We start from the raw sequence: 12,577 nt of genomic DNA, 5'->3' as shown, positions 1-12,577 counted from the left end.
TGCTGGGTTTATTAATTCTGATTTCTGTAACAGATAGAAGCAGTGACATAGTAAGTAGTATGCTGGGATGCCTGTGAAAGATGAAGTCTCAAATAAGGAGTATAATATTGTATTCATAGAGAGTAGTTTTATAATGTAATAAAATCCTATTTTTTTTCTGTTTCTTAGATGATGAAGCATGCCTGGGACAATTATAGGCAATATGGATGGGGACATAATGAGCTCAAACCAATTGCCCGGAAAGGACATTCCACCAACATATTTGGTAGGCTATATTTTCTCATTTGTTTGTGATTTTTTTTTTTAATATTTCTGTCCAAGTATCTTCTTTGAAAGTCTATCCAAACTTTGTAGCAAACTCTGTTTTATTAAAAGATCTTTTGAAGTATGAGTGACAGAAATGTATTAGTTCAGTGGTATTTCACTGAATTACTTTATTAACCTTTCTTTTTGGGAATAGTATGTTCTTATTGTTGCAGAAGCTAAGCTATGTCTGTATCACTGATGCTTTGTGTGTGTGTGTGTGTATGTATATAAATGAAAGTCCTGATGCAATTATGGTTATTTTTTTGTTATATTTAGAGATTCAATGAATATAAATGTGGGGGAGGGGGTTTATATTTTTAAACCCACCTCATCTTGTCTAGATCTTTGCGTTTAATTCCATGAGAATCATGGAACAGTTTGAGTCAGAGTGAACCTTTTAAAGTTGATCTAGTTCAACTCCCTGCCATGGGCTGAGACACCTTCCATGAGCCCAGCTTGCTGCAAGCCTCATCCAGCCTGGTATTGAACACTGCCAGGGATGGGGCACCCACAGCCTCTCTGGGCAACCTGTTCCAGTGCCTCACCAGTGCAAGGAGAGAGTGTGAGCTGAAGGGAACGCTGGAGCAAAAGGCTTTTTCCATGACAGAAGGGCATTTCTTAGATACCAGGACAGCATTGTGTAGTATTCTTAGATACTTTATCTTCTACATAAGCACTGCCTTAAGTTTTGCTAAGAAAATCTCTTCTGAAGCTTTTTGTGATTTAGTTTTATGTTATGATTAATTGATGGCTTTCCTTTATATTTTTCCAGCTGATGAAATTTGATTTGACAGAGAAAACTCTTTAATGTTCACCTCTATAATCATGTAGTCTTTCCTACTTGCAATTCTGTTGTGTAATTTGCCATGTGTAATTTTAGATTAGCCTTGGTTTGTAACCCAGACTCTATGAAGTAAGATTTTTTTCTTCATGTGGGAGGAAGACATTTTTATGATGTTTGTTTTTAATGTGACTGACATGATATTTTGAAGCAGTTATGAATTGCAATTTCACTGTAGTCTTTTATTTCCATTCCTTCTCTGCTTACTTCTAACATGTCTGCTAATGAGTCTGGAGGATTATTGCTTTTTTTCCTTGGAATGATTATTCTTTGGAGTGTTTATTCTTTGAAATTTTGGCATTGCTTTCTGAAAGAAATTGCAGGCCTTGTCCATGCTAAAGTTCCTGCTCCTCTTGTGCTAGCTGACTCTAGCAGCCAATGCCCTACATGTTTGTCCTTTTAAAATTGAGATGCTATTTTGTGCCATTTAGTTTTTAGCCAAATCATGTCATGATTGCTCTATTCAAGGCTATTTCATATGAAAAACTTTTCTGAAACATATAATCTTCAGCATATATCAAGTCTAAAATAGAATCAGCTATTGTTCGTTTGGTGGATGGTTGATGGGAGGAATGTGTGTGTGTGTGTGGAAATTGGTCTTTGTACCAAGGACTGTCTAGGCTGTATTGTTATTCCTAGCTCTTTACCAATCTCTATTACCCCTATTGACACGATTCCCAGCAGTATTTGCCTTTACAGAAGGCTTGCTTAATTTTTTTTGAAACCTCATGCTAGTTTTAATAAAAAGATGCTCAGCAAAATCTGTTTTTATTATTCATCTCAAAGATGATTTGATCCAAACTATTTTCAGCCATTACTGCAATCTACTGTGCTTCCATTTCAATTCCTAGCACGTCTGTGAAATCCTGCAAGGAGATGGTATCACTGGTTGAATAGCAGCTCTTTGCATGAATCTTTGGGAAATCAGGTTTGCTGATAACTCCCAAGTGAGGTTAAACACGATTCAATTTAGAAGACAAATAAGTCATTAGTCTTCCCCCTTGGACTCCACTTTTGTCTAAAGCAGTGTTTATCTATGTCTATGCCAAGGAGAACTCCAGTGTTTCTAACATTGCAAGATTTAGCAGGTTTCAGTTTGGGGTCAGAGAAGGGAAGAGGAGGTGGCCTGCTCTGTTTTTACAAATCTTAGTTTTGAGTAATTAAAAATATAAGGGAGGATAAACTTTAAAGCAAGATGCTCTATGCCTCACTGAAGCATGCCAGCAAGAATGTTTATGGGTTTCCTCAATTATTAGTTTGACTTTTACAACAAAACATTCTAGGTTTGCTTTAGTTGGCCTGCAGCAAGAAACTCTTGCCAGTCTTTTTGACATGTCTGACTGAAAATTGTAAATTGTAAAGGAGAGTCTGCTAAAAATACTGTCCTTCAAACTGTGTCGTTGAGCAGTAGCTGTAATCTTAAATAGTGCCTCTTCAAAAGCTGGGTCACAGCATTAGTAGTATGGTACTGCTTTGGGAAAGTATGACTGGGAGTGGGTGAGCTTCTAAAGATACTTACATTTAGATGATATATGAAACAAACCTTAATAGATTCTCTGTTGGTGAAATGGGGTGATAACTGCTTTTGAAAAGCTTGGCATTTATTCGTACCCTGTAAAATGAAATATAAAAGTCAAGGGGAAAGTGCGGCAGAGAGGTGTAAATTTTCTTTCCAGTTTAAATTTTTATTTGCAGCTCTGCTGAAGGTTGTAACAGCTAATCTAAAAAAAAAAGTTGACCTTTTTTGGAGTGCTTAAATTGGTGAAAAAATTTGATGGCAGCTGCAGGGCTTTGTTGCAGAGGGAGTTTGTGTGGGACCTCGGTCAAGTTCCCATTAGAACACAAAGGGTGAAAAGGCTGATGGAAAATGATCCATGATAAGAGCATAAGATAATGAGCAAGCACAACAAACACTGACCTTGCTTTAGGAGGGCTTCTGAGTTTAGCACAAACCAGAGTAGTTGATGGTATTGTTGGATTCTCTTCCTGTAATGAAATCTGACTGGATTTGCTTTTGAGGATTAGAGTAACCACCTGAAACATGCTGTTTAAAGATGATTTGTCTCTGCACTTGTTTGATGATCCGTAGGTGAAGATCTCCTGAAAACACAATTAAAATTATTCAGTCCAGATATGTTTCAGAGTTTTAAACTATTATGTGTTTGTGCTGTATCTTTTACTCCAGTATCATATGAACTTATTACCCTAGCATAAACTGTAAAGGATACTTTATTGTGAATTGAGAAGTTAATACTAGTTAGTTTGCATTGGTCTTCAATCTCTGTTTTTCTAAAACCATGTTTATTTGAGAAGCTGAATTACATTAAGGAAAAAGATAATAGACAGTCCTTGGGCAATTTGGAACACTGTCCTCAACAAAACTAGAAATTGTGGGCTGTCATCTAACCTGATGCTTTCTGAAATGAAAGTTCTGACATTTGTGGTGTATTTAATTTTGTTGTTTTGGGTTTTTTTTTGGTTTGTTTTGCTAATTATCTAAAAATAAAGTGAAGATGCGCTGTTTGTCAGGTAATAAGTACATGGCAATGTACTGGTACAACTCTTGCAAAAATGAAAACTTCCCATATTTCTAGCAGTGCATTTCTAAACCTTGCATTTGGAAGTATTCTGTCTAGAAATGAGCTGCTTTATATGAAGCCAATCTGGTAATGTACATAACCCATAAATAGTTATATGTCTAGATATGTTTTGAATGGTGTGGACAGATCTTAATAATATAAAGTTTTAAAGTTGTGGACTCTTGCATAAAGACATACCCATTCTCATGTACAAAGATTTAATAAAGTCATTATTTTGTATTTTGTCACACTAGAGTTGTCTCACACATTGATAGTGCTTTAATGCCTCTCCTGTTCTCTCATCTCACATGCCACGTAAAGAGTCGATTGAACCTGAGCTGCCTGCCAGCTCTCTCTTGGGATCCTGTCTTCTAGAGGGGAAGAGAGAATTGTCAGTCACATTGGGGTTGCATTTTTGGTACCTGGTACCAATGCAATGTAGTGCCTTTGCTCTTCCTTAAAACTTGACCAAATAAATCTCTTTCATGAGGAATTTTTGTCTGGCATTTTAAGTGTCATTGGTGAGCAAGATATGCCCAAGGGAATAACTCAAGGATTCAGGTGGGGCAGCTCGTTTGCTGAATATTCCCTAATATACCAGTGGACTACTGGGTTTGTACCACATCATTGAGTGTGCCCTGTTGACTGGCTTGCACATGGCCAACCTCAGCCTTTTGCTGCCAGTGGCACTGATGAGAAAGTTGTTGAGGTGAGTGCCCAGTGCTGCAGCAGTGTAGGAAGTTCCTCTGGCAGCTCCTTGTGTTGCTAAGCAATGGAAATCTGACAGTGCATTTCTCCCTGTACCAGAGAGCAGGAGCAACAAAACTTCTGGAGAAAATGCATCTGTCAGACTGCAGGGATGGGAGGCTGGTGTGAGAAGGAGCTGAGTCAGGCACAGAAGCCTTTGACAAGTACAGTATAGCTTGGGAGAACAATGCAATTTCTTTGTCCGCTTTGTGGTTCCTGAAGTGAAAGGTGGAATATTTCTTGTAAGCACTACAAGAAAACACTGTAAGAATTTTTTTATTATTGCATATCCTTGGAAATACTCGTTAGTTTATAAGACATTTTTGTTATCTGTCCTTGTAGCAGTTATTGGGCTGCCTGAGCTACTCTAACACTTACCGTCTGCTGTCACCTGATTAGTTGTAATTTACTTTTGAAGTTCACATTAATTGAGTGTCAAGGGTGTCTGATTTAGTAAGCGTTTTGTATTTTCTGGTTTGTCTGTTTGGTTGGTTTTTAGCTGGCCAAATACCTGTTCATAAACAGTATGGAAACAAACACTTTTACTGGAAAGAAAATAGATGATACACTTTAAAAACTGTGGGATAACGTTTTAAAACTATGACACAAAAATTCTGGTGTCTTCTCACTGTAAAATCCTAATAAAAAGACAGATGAAAAACGCAACTTCTGCTGAACATCCTTTTTCTGTGCATGTGTTCAGCCTCTGAATGCATGTAGAGGATAAATGAGAACAAAAAGGGAATATGAGGTATATATGTAAACAAAAATGTTCTTGACTATATGTTATCTTGATAAAAAAAAACCTCCTTAGTGAGCAGTAGTTCTTTTAACTGTACATGCACAAGTAACCTACTCATTACTGCCTTTTCCTGTGGCAAATGGAAGGGGAGAGAACATCCATTCATGCTAACTAGGGAAGAGAGGTAATTTCACAATGCAAATTTCAGCCTAATCTCTATATTTCACATTCAAGTCAATTTTAAAATAAATGGAAATGGCCTTAAGACAGGCCTATGCATCTGTGTCCTCTGCAAACTCAGTAATGAGTGACTACAGCAAGATAATGTTGAATATTGTATGTACATTGAATGTGTACTTTTTTGACCAGCAACGCAAATTTTGGAGAGATAAAATTTTGAGAGAGCATAACTCTTGAGTTGCTGGCTTTATTTGAAACTAGAACAGTGCTCTAATGTCACAAGAAAAGTTCTTTCAGGTCAGAAGACAAATCAAACATGATTGTTACTTAGTCTTCAAAAATTGCTCACAGCAGGTACCTAGAGAAGACATGTAAGAGCATGAAAAGCTCATAGTGAGCTTGTCTCAGAATACCCAACAGCCTTACAGAAGTTTGTGTAGTGTTAGTGCTTCTGTGGTCAGAGGCAGCAAGTTTTATTTAATCACTTCTAGTTTATTTTTCCTTGATTTTATCCAAACTACTTTGGAGTCTGGGCAACCTTAAGAGCAACATAACCCATTATGAGTGGTTTCATAGTTTGATTTGATATAATATAGAAAACCTGTTAGTTTTGAAGTCTGCTTGCTGTCGTGAATTACTAGTTTTGGTGCTGGGGGGGAAAAAAATCCATTATTCATCTCTCGCTTGCCATTCATGAGTTTGTAGAACTGCATATGCCCTCAGTAGTGCTGCTGTTCTGCATGGAGGGTGTTGACCTGTAAACTAATTTATTTTTCTTGCATTCTTTCATACCTCATATGTTGTTATCTTCTTTCTTTGTATATTTTCAAGGTGATGGTTTTGGGGTCTTTTCTGGTCTTTGAGAGGAAGACTAAAACTTTGTTCCATTTTCTGTTTTGTTTGCTGTTGCTTTCCAGATAATTGTATTCTCTGTCTTTTAGGCTCCTTGTTGAGTCTACAAACACAGTACACGGTAGCTTTTCTGCAGTAGCATTCCTTTTAGAAATCCTCATGCACTATATCCAATGATATATTTTATAAATCTAATGTTATACATGTTTTCAGTTATTTTCTATTTAAGCTTTTGCCCAAGCAATCGTCTCAGTAGGATCCCACTGGTGATTTTACCTTACACTGATGGTTTTTTGCACTTATCCCATTTCCCATCTTTTAAACCATTATTCATCTACATAAGAACAATTTTCTTTCTTTTACCCTGTGGCAGGTCTGTTTTCCTCAAAGTTTTTGTTTAGGGGTTGTCTCACATCTCTTCTGTGTATGTTCTCTGGCCAAATGAAAATTTACTTCTTAGAAAGACTTGAACATTGATGCTCTACAAAGTTTCTGATTTTTCCTTAGTTTATCTGTGTTCTGATTGATGTTGCCAGTTGGGCAAATAGTGATTTGTTAACACTGTTTTGCTTCACTGCAATGTGTGTCATGCTTATTCAGAATGTAGTTGTTCTCTGAAACTTGCAACTTTGTGCAGACAGGATACAATCTGTCTTTGTGTTCCCTCTTAAGTATTTTACAGTACTGGTGCTGTAGATAAAAACAACTGCTTAGCTAAGAATGTTTTTTGACTGTCACTGATATTTCATCAAACTGTCACAAGTGTGCCTGTGCATATCAGGAAAATTCACCATGAGCATCTGTTGTTCTGTTCTTTTTAATAATGCGATATTCGTACTAAATTCTTCTCACACAGTTTGAATTAGTTTGTGTACAACACATTTAGGGCAGTTGTACTCTGTGACTTTTTTTAGTGTCTGGAGCAATTATGTTAAATCCTATTCAGAAGACTGAAAACTCTGCTTTAACCAGAAAATCTCACAAAACAAACAAAAGATGCACAAATGCAAAGTGGAATTAGATACACACTGCATTTCTGTAACCTGTCTTGTAGGACAGTGAGGTAAACATCTGTGTGAAATGGTAATGAAAAATTTGAGTCGTACTAGAGTTCAGGGCTGAGGTCAGACTGAGAATTTTATTCTTTCCAGTAGCATTCCCTCCTGTTCTTCTTGTATAAACCAGACAGTTTGCTGTGAGGAAAAAAAAATGTTTCCTATTGGAGATCTTTGGACTTAAATGTTTATTTTGATTTGTGAATTATTTAGGTGAGAATGCTATTCATGAATTTAAAGTTTTTTCCTATCCGTTGGAATTGAGAGCAGAGGGTATAATAAGGAAATTAAGTTAAGGCTATACAGTCTTGTTTTGGACTGTGTTAAAATATGAAGAGGCATGACAGCTGAGTAAGAATTAGCATTCTGAGCTCTAAAACTAAATCTGCTGAGGACAGCTCCATGGGCACGTGCACAGTGAGGGAGTCAGGTGTGGGTGTGCTTTGCTGTCATCTGAAGCCAGCAGATGTGTGAGGCAGCTGGAATTCAGGAGCAGTTCAACCACGTGAGTGGAGCACTGTGCCTATGCCTAATACACTGATACTGCTCACTCAAGTTTTGCACCCTTCTGGTGAAGTTCCACGGCTATCCCACAGAAAATCTACTTCTCTTATGCTGTCCCAAAGAAAATTTAGAATGTGTTTTGGACCAAGATGTGTGGAAGTGGCCCAAATATAAAGATAGAAAAGCTTGTGTGCCATGATGGCTCTTAGGTGGGGTTTTTTTTTAATATGCTTTTCCTACTGCCTAGATGACAAAGTAATTTAGCTTACAATTATCTGTGAGAGATTGTATCTTGTCTTGGAAAATCTGTACTTAGCTTGCTTCATACATCAGGTCACACAACTGTACTCATGTTCCAGATAACAATCTTGTTCTCTTATTTTCTCTCAAATATTAATCTTGTTTTGCTTGCCACTGTGTATAACTGATTGCTGCCAGTGTTTAGGTTCTTCTTACTTCCAGGCCATCATTCACAGATACTTTTCCCTTCAGTCTTCCACTTCCTGCTTTCTCAAAATGGACTTAGTTCAGATCTGTATTTTTGGTTAGTTTTGATTGACTGCTTCATGTGTGCAGCAGATTTGCTATCACCATTCACTTTTCACACGTTATTGTTGCTTGGTTGTGATAGGCTTCCATGGCCTCCTTGGTACTCAATGCCATGTTCTCTCTCTCCTTTTCCTACTCTGAGATTCATCCTAACCTTTCTCTCCTGACACTGTGGCTTTTCAGTTATTGCCAGGTCTTAACCTTCCACTAACTCGGGTCATAGTTCCAGCACTAATCTTTATTATGGTCTGCACACAGTCCTGTACAGTAATTCAGTTTGGTCTTTGTGCTTAAAAGAACAAAAAACATGGAGGAAATTGGATAGAAATGTAGAAAATTTAAATAATCTGAGGATATTTAGGCCTTATACTAAGGGGACTGCATTCAGCTCTTGCTTGCATGAATTTTGAATTAACTTGAAGGGCCATATAAGATTTAGTTAGGGAACAAAGTAATCAAGTGAAGAGCAGTCAGGAGGAAGGTTTATTGCAGTATAGATTCTTAGACAAAGTTTTAAAATTCAAGTCTTAAGAGAATAGGTATTTAAGCAGCAGTTTGTTGATTATTAACAAGTACCAGCAGGTCTAGTTTTTAATAGGTTCAAAGTCTAGTGTAGTGTTCTACTCCTATTACTTCCTCAGTTATGAAATTAAGGAAAGCATTAAAATTGATCATTTAGTGTTTATATGCTAAAGTACTCTATTGTCTGGTACAAAACATTAAGACCTCCTTTTCATCTTGTCTATTATCAGCAATTTAACAGAACTAAGCAATCAACATGCTTAGTTTTTTGTTCTGCTTTTTTAATGAGTCTAAAATGTTAAAGGCAGTTGGTTTCTTCATGGATACTTACAGGCTTATTCATTGCATTTTATGACTGAGCTGAAATAATACACTGCAGTTTTGTATGAAATGTATAATTTCATTGACTAATTTTGAAGTACTTGTTTTCTCAGTGAAATTAAACTCTCTTTTTTGAAAGTTTAATTATTTTTCTTAAATGTTATCTTGTTCCTTGTGAGTCATTAAGATATTTTGCAAGTGGTATGCTTCAGCAGTGGCAGCTTTATTGCCAGACCCTCATTAGAGATACAGAAAACTGTTGGTAATTGTTTACTTTTAATTTTCATGTTACATATTTTCATACCATGTCTCTAATTGTCTCTGTTACATCAAGAAATCCTGTTGCTACAGTCTGAAAACTTGAAATACTTAAATCTTTTGGAGTAGAAATTGGTATATTTTCTAATATATATTGGAGTCTTGCCCAGGATGTATTTTTCAGCCATTATGAATCTGGGCAGACAAGAATATCAATAACAAGAATATTTGTTTTCTTTAAGATTGTAATAAATCTGTATTTAATGTCAGGCTGAGTTTATCAAGGAAACATTTTCACTCAGTTGCTAGGAATTAAAACAACTGCCAATGGGAAAAATAACTAAACTTTTAGCTTCAGAGAGAGAGAGAGTATATATTCCTCCTTGGGGAGGCTTTACATCTCCTTTTGTTTCTGGAATCACTGAGGTAGAAAAGGGAGGATCTCCTCTATGCTTGTGTACACCCCAATGGTTGGGTTGCTCTGTCAGTAGCACTGAACTAGTCTGAAGCTGAGGTTGCCTGCTTTAGTGGAAATTTATCTTAGAGATTATGGTAAATTATCTCTTGAGGCTTTGGTCCTCTTACATTCCTTTTGCAAGGTGATCCTACCTCCATCCCCAAGTAGCTACACCAGTAATGAAGCATGTTCTGTACCAGTAGCAGTAGGTTCAGCTTCCACTAAGTGATGTCTGTCCAGGGCTCTGCAAAAAACAAATTGGAAATGAGACAGGCTGAGACCAATAATATTTCTAGCACTATTTCCATTTGTATCTTACAGTTCTGTCAATCAGCATGATCATCCCATTGGCCATGGGAAACTGCTCTGAGAGTGAAAGCTATTTTCTTGCATCTAGATCTCTAGTCTTTGCACATAACTAACTACAGATTCCAGCTTTTTATTGCTTAGAAAGATAAGTCTGCTTTCTAGAGTATAAAATAAATTATTTTGATTGCAGGAATGTCGTAGCACAGAGATACTTGCTCTTTGTATGGTGTAGAAACAGTTGTCTTCAGAAATGGCCCAAATGCTTTTACTTACCCAACTTATTGTTCTTCCTCAATCTTGCCAATTCCCTTAGCTTTCTTCAAAATGTAGCTGCTGATGATGTCTGCAGGCTGTCCTTGCAAAGGGGAATAAGAGCCTTCATTAGACTCCTGTGTGATTTTGTCACTGATTTAGGAAATATGAAAACCCTACCTTGATTGTAAAATGGACTGATGAACATCCTGGTTTTGGATGGGTCATCTGCTGTCTTTTCTGAGGAAAAATAAAATGCTTCCTTCTCAGTCACTGCTTGAGATAGAAGAGTAGGAATGGTTACACACACCTATTAGGCCTATTTATATGACTTCCTTGGAAGCAGAGTGGCCTCAGTAAGTTTTCCACTTAGGCTGGTTTCCTTGACTTTGTAGCAGCAGTGTACATTTTGGTAATGAGAGATCCTTTGAGTAGGCTGGATTTCCTTCAGGTTTGTTACTCCTCTAGCAAGTCTTTGGGTGAATGCCAAATGTGTTGTAAGACACTCACACACTTGTGGCACAGAGGTGTTGGAACACAGGCAGAGGGAGAAGGGGTAAGAAGGAAATTCTCTCTCCAACCTTTTGCCTTCCCCTGGCTTATTCATTGTGGAGGTGAAGGGGAAAGAGAAAAGCCTTGATGCTGTGCAAGCACTGCTCAGCAATAGTAAAGATTTGAGTTTCCAGTGCTGATTTAGTCAGACATCCAAACCCCACAACACTATACAAGCTGCTGTGAAGAAAATTAACTCACTCCCATGCAGACTCAGTATCCCTGCTCAACCCTCCACTAGGACCAATGAAAGCCCCTATGGAAGTGTTTTTCAGGAGAGGTAATGAGATTTGTGTGTAGTGTATGCATGTTGAAATAAGGAGGACGTATGGGTGAGATGTTAAATAATCAGAGTTTCTGTGAAGCATATATTTGATGATAACCTTTCAGCTTAGTGCATGACTTCAGTTTGCTGGTGCAGAGTTTTAATTTGTCATCTTGTTCCTTATTTAACTTGTCTGTGTCTCCTATCTTTAGTCTTTTCTGTTCATAATTGATTTAGGCATAGTTGATCTATTCACATATTTTCTTTAGTACCTCACTGCTTATAGTCTCGTCTGCTTCCACATAATAAATACACTAAACAACCCTGAGCTGGTATCAGACATTGTAAATCTCTACACTTTTTCTTTTGGTATAATGAAAATGGGCTATTTATTTTCTTCATATTCCTTTTGTCGTGGAGCACTTGACAATGATCTGTCTCCCTTGTACTTTGATAGTCTCTTGTGAGACTTTCAAATGGTACTAATAAGCCAGTTCTTCATCTAGTGCTTTGGCATACTGAAAGGATTCTAGATAAGAAGACCATTTTTCTTTTAGAGGCCCCAATATTTACACTTAGTCATATAATTTGCTAGAAATTTCAAACTGTAGATTTATGTGGTATCAAGTGAAGGAATTTTTCGGCTTATCTCAGGAAACTAAAGTCCACCTAACTACAAATCTGAGTTACCATTTTGCAGTCCTTCAGAATAATACTCTTGCTTAATGAGAGTGTGCATGCTTTTCTTAATAGTTCAGCTATTTTACTGCTAAATTCTTTCCATTAGCTCATGATGGATGTTCTGTTTTATTTAGAAGAATGAGCATTGCATTCATTAGGCAAACTTCATTAAATTTGGAGCTCAATCAACTAGAACTATAATTATATGGAGAGGAAACTTCCTAATCTGACGTTTGTTAAACTGAACCTTTTTGGAATTGGTTATTATCTTATGCGACACGGCTAGCTGAGCCTTTGTATTGAACAGAGGCAGACCCTGGGAGGAGTGCCTTCAGCTAGCAGAAGTGTTGTTTTCTGTTATAGCTTAATTGTTTTATAGCTTTTTTTTCACCACGAGACATCTGCTCCCTCTATATGTGGAGCAATAATAGACTGCTTGAGGTGGTAGCAAGAAGTGTATACTTTAAACTGTTACCTTATTATTTAGGGTTACTTTATGGTGCTTCAAATTATACCTTCTGCAGTTTAGTTCCAGGGAAGTTATCCCCTTGTCCTTTAATTTATGGATCTTAGCATAGCTGTGAAAGGGAAAAAAAAAGAACATT

The 12,577-nt window shown here is 37.1% G+C and overlaps 1 protein-coding gene across 1 annotated transcript in view; it reads left to right on the top strand.

Moving 5' to 3' along the window:
* The window catches only part of MAN1A2 (mannosidase alpha class 1A member 2), a 134,353-nt gene that overhangs the window by 43,589 nt on the left and 78,187 nt on the right, over positions 1 to 12,577 (top strand). The window contains exon 3 of the mRNA XM_014884130.2: positions 169 to 265. Coding sequence (XP_014739616.1) covers positions 169 to 265 — 97 coding nt within the window. The remainder of the gene's footprint in view (positions 1 to 168; positions 266 to 12,577) is intronic.

The sequence above is a fragment of the Sturnus vulgaris genome, chromosome 2 (genome assembly GCF_052056855.1).
Source record: "Sturnus vulgaris isolate bStuVul1 chromosome 2, bStuVul1.hap1, whole genome shotgun sequence".
Taxonomy (NCBI): Eukaryota; Metazoa; Chordata; class Aves; order Passeriformes; family Sturnidae; genus Sturnus; species Sturnus vulgaris.
This window is presented reverse-complemented; position numbering and strand designations above follow the sequence as displayed.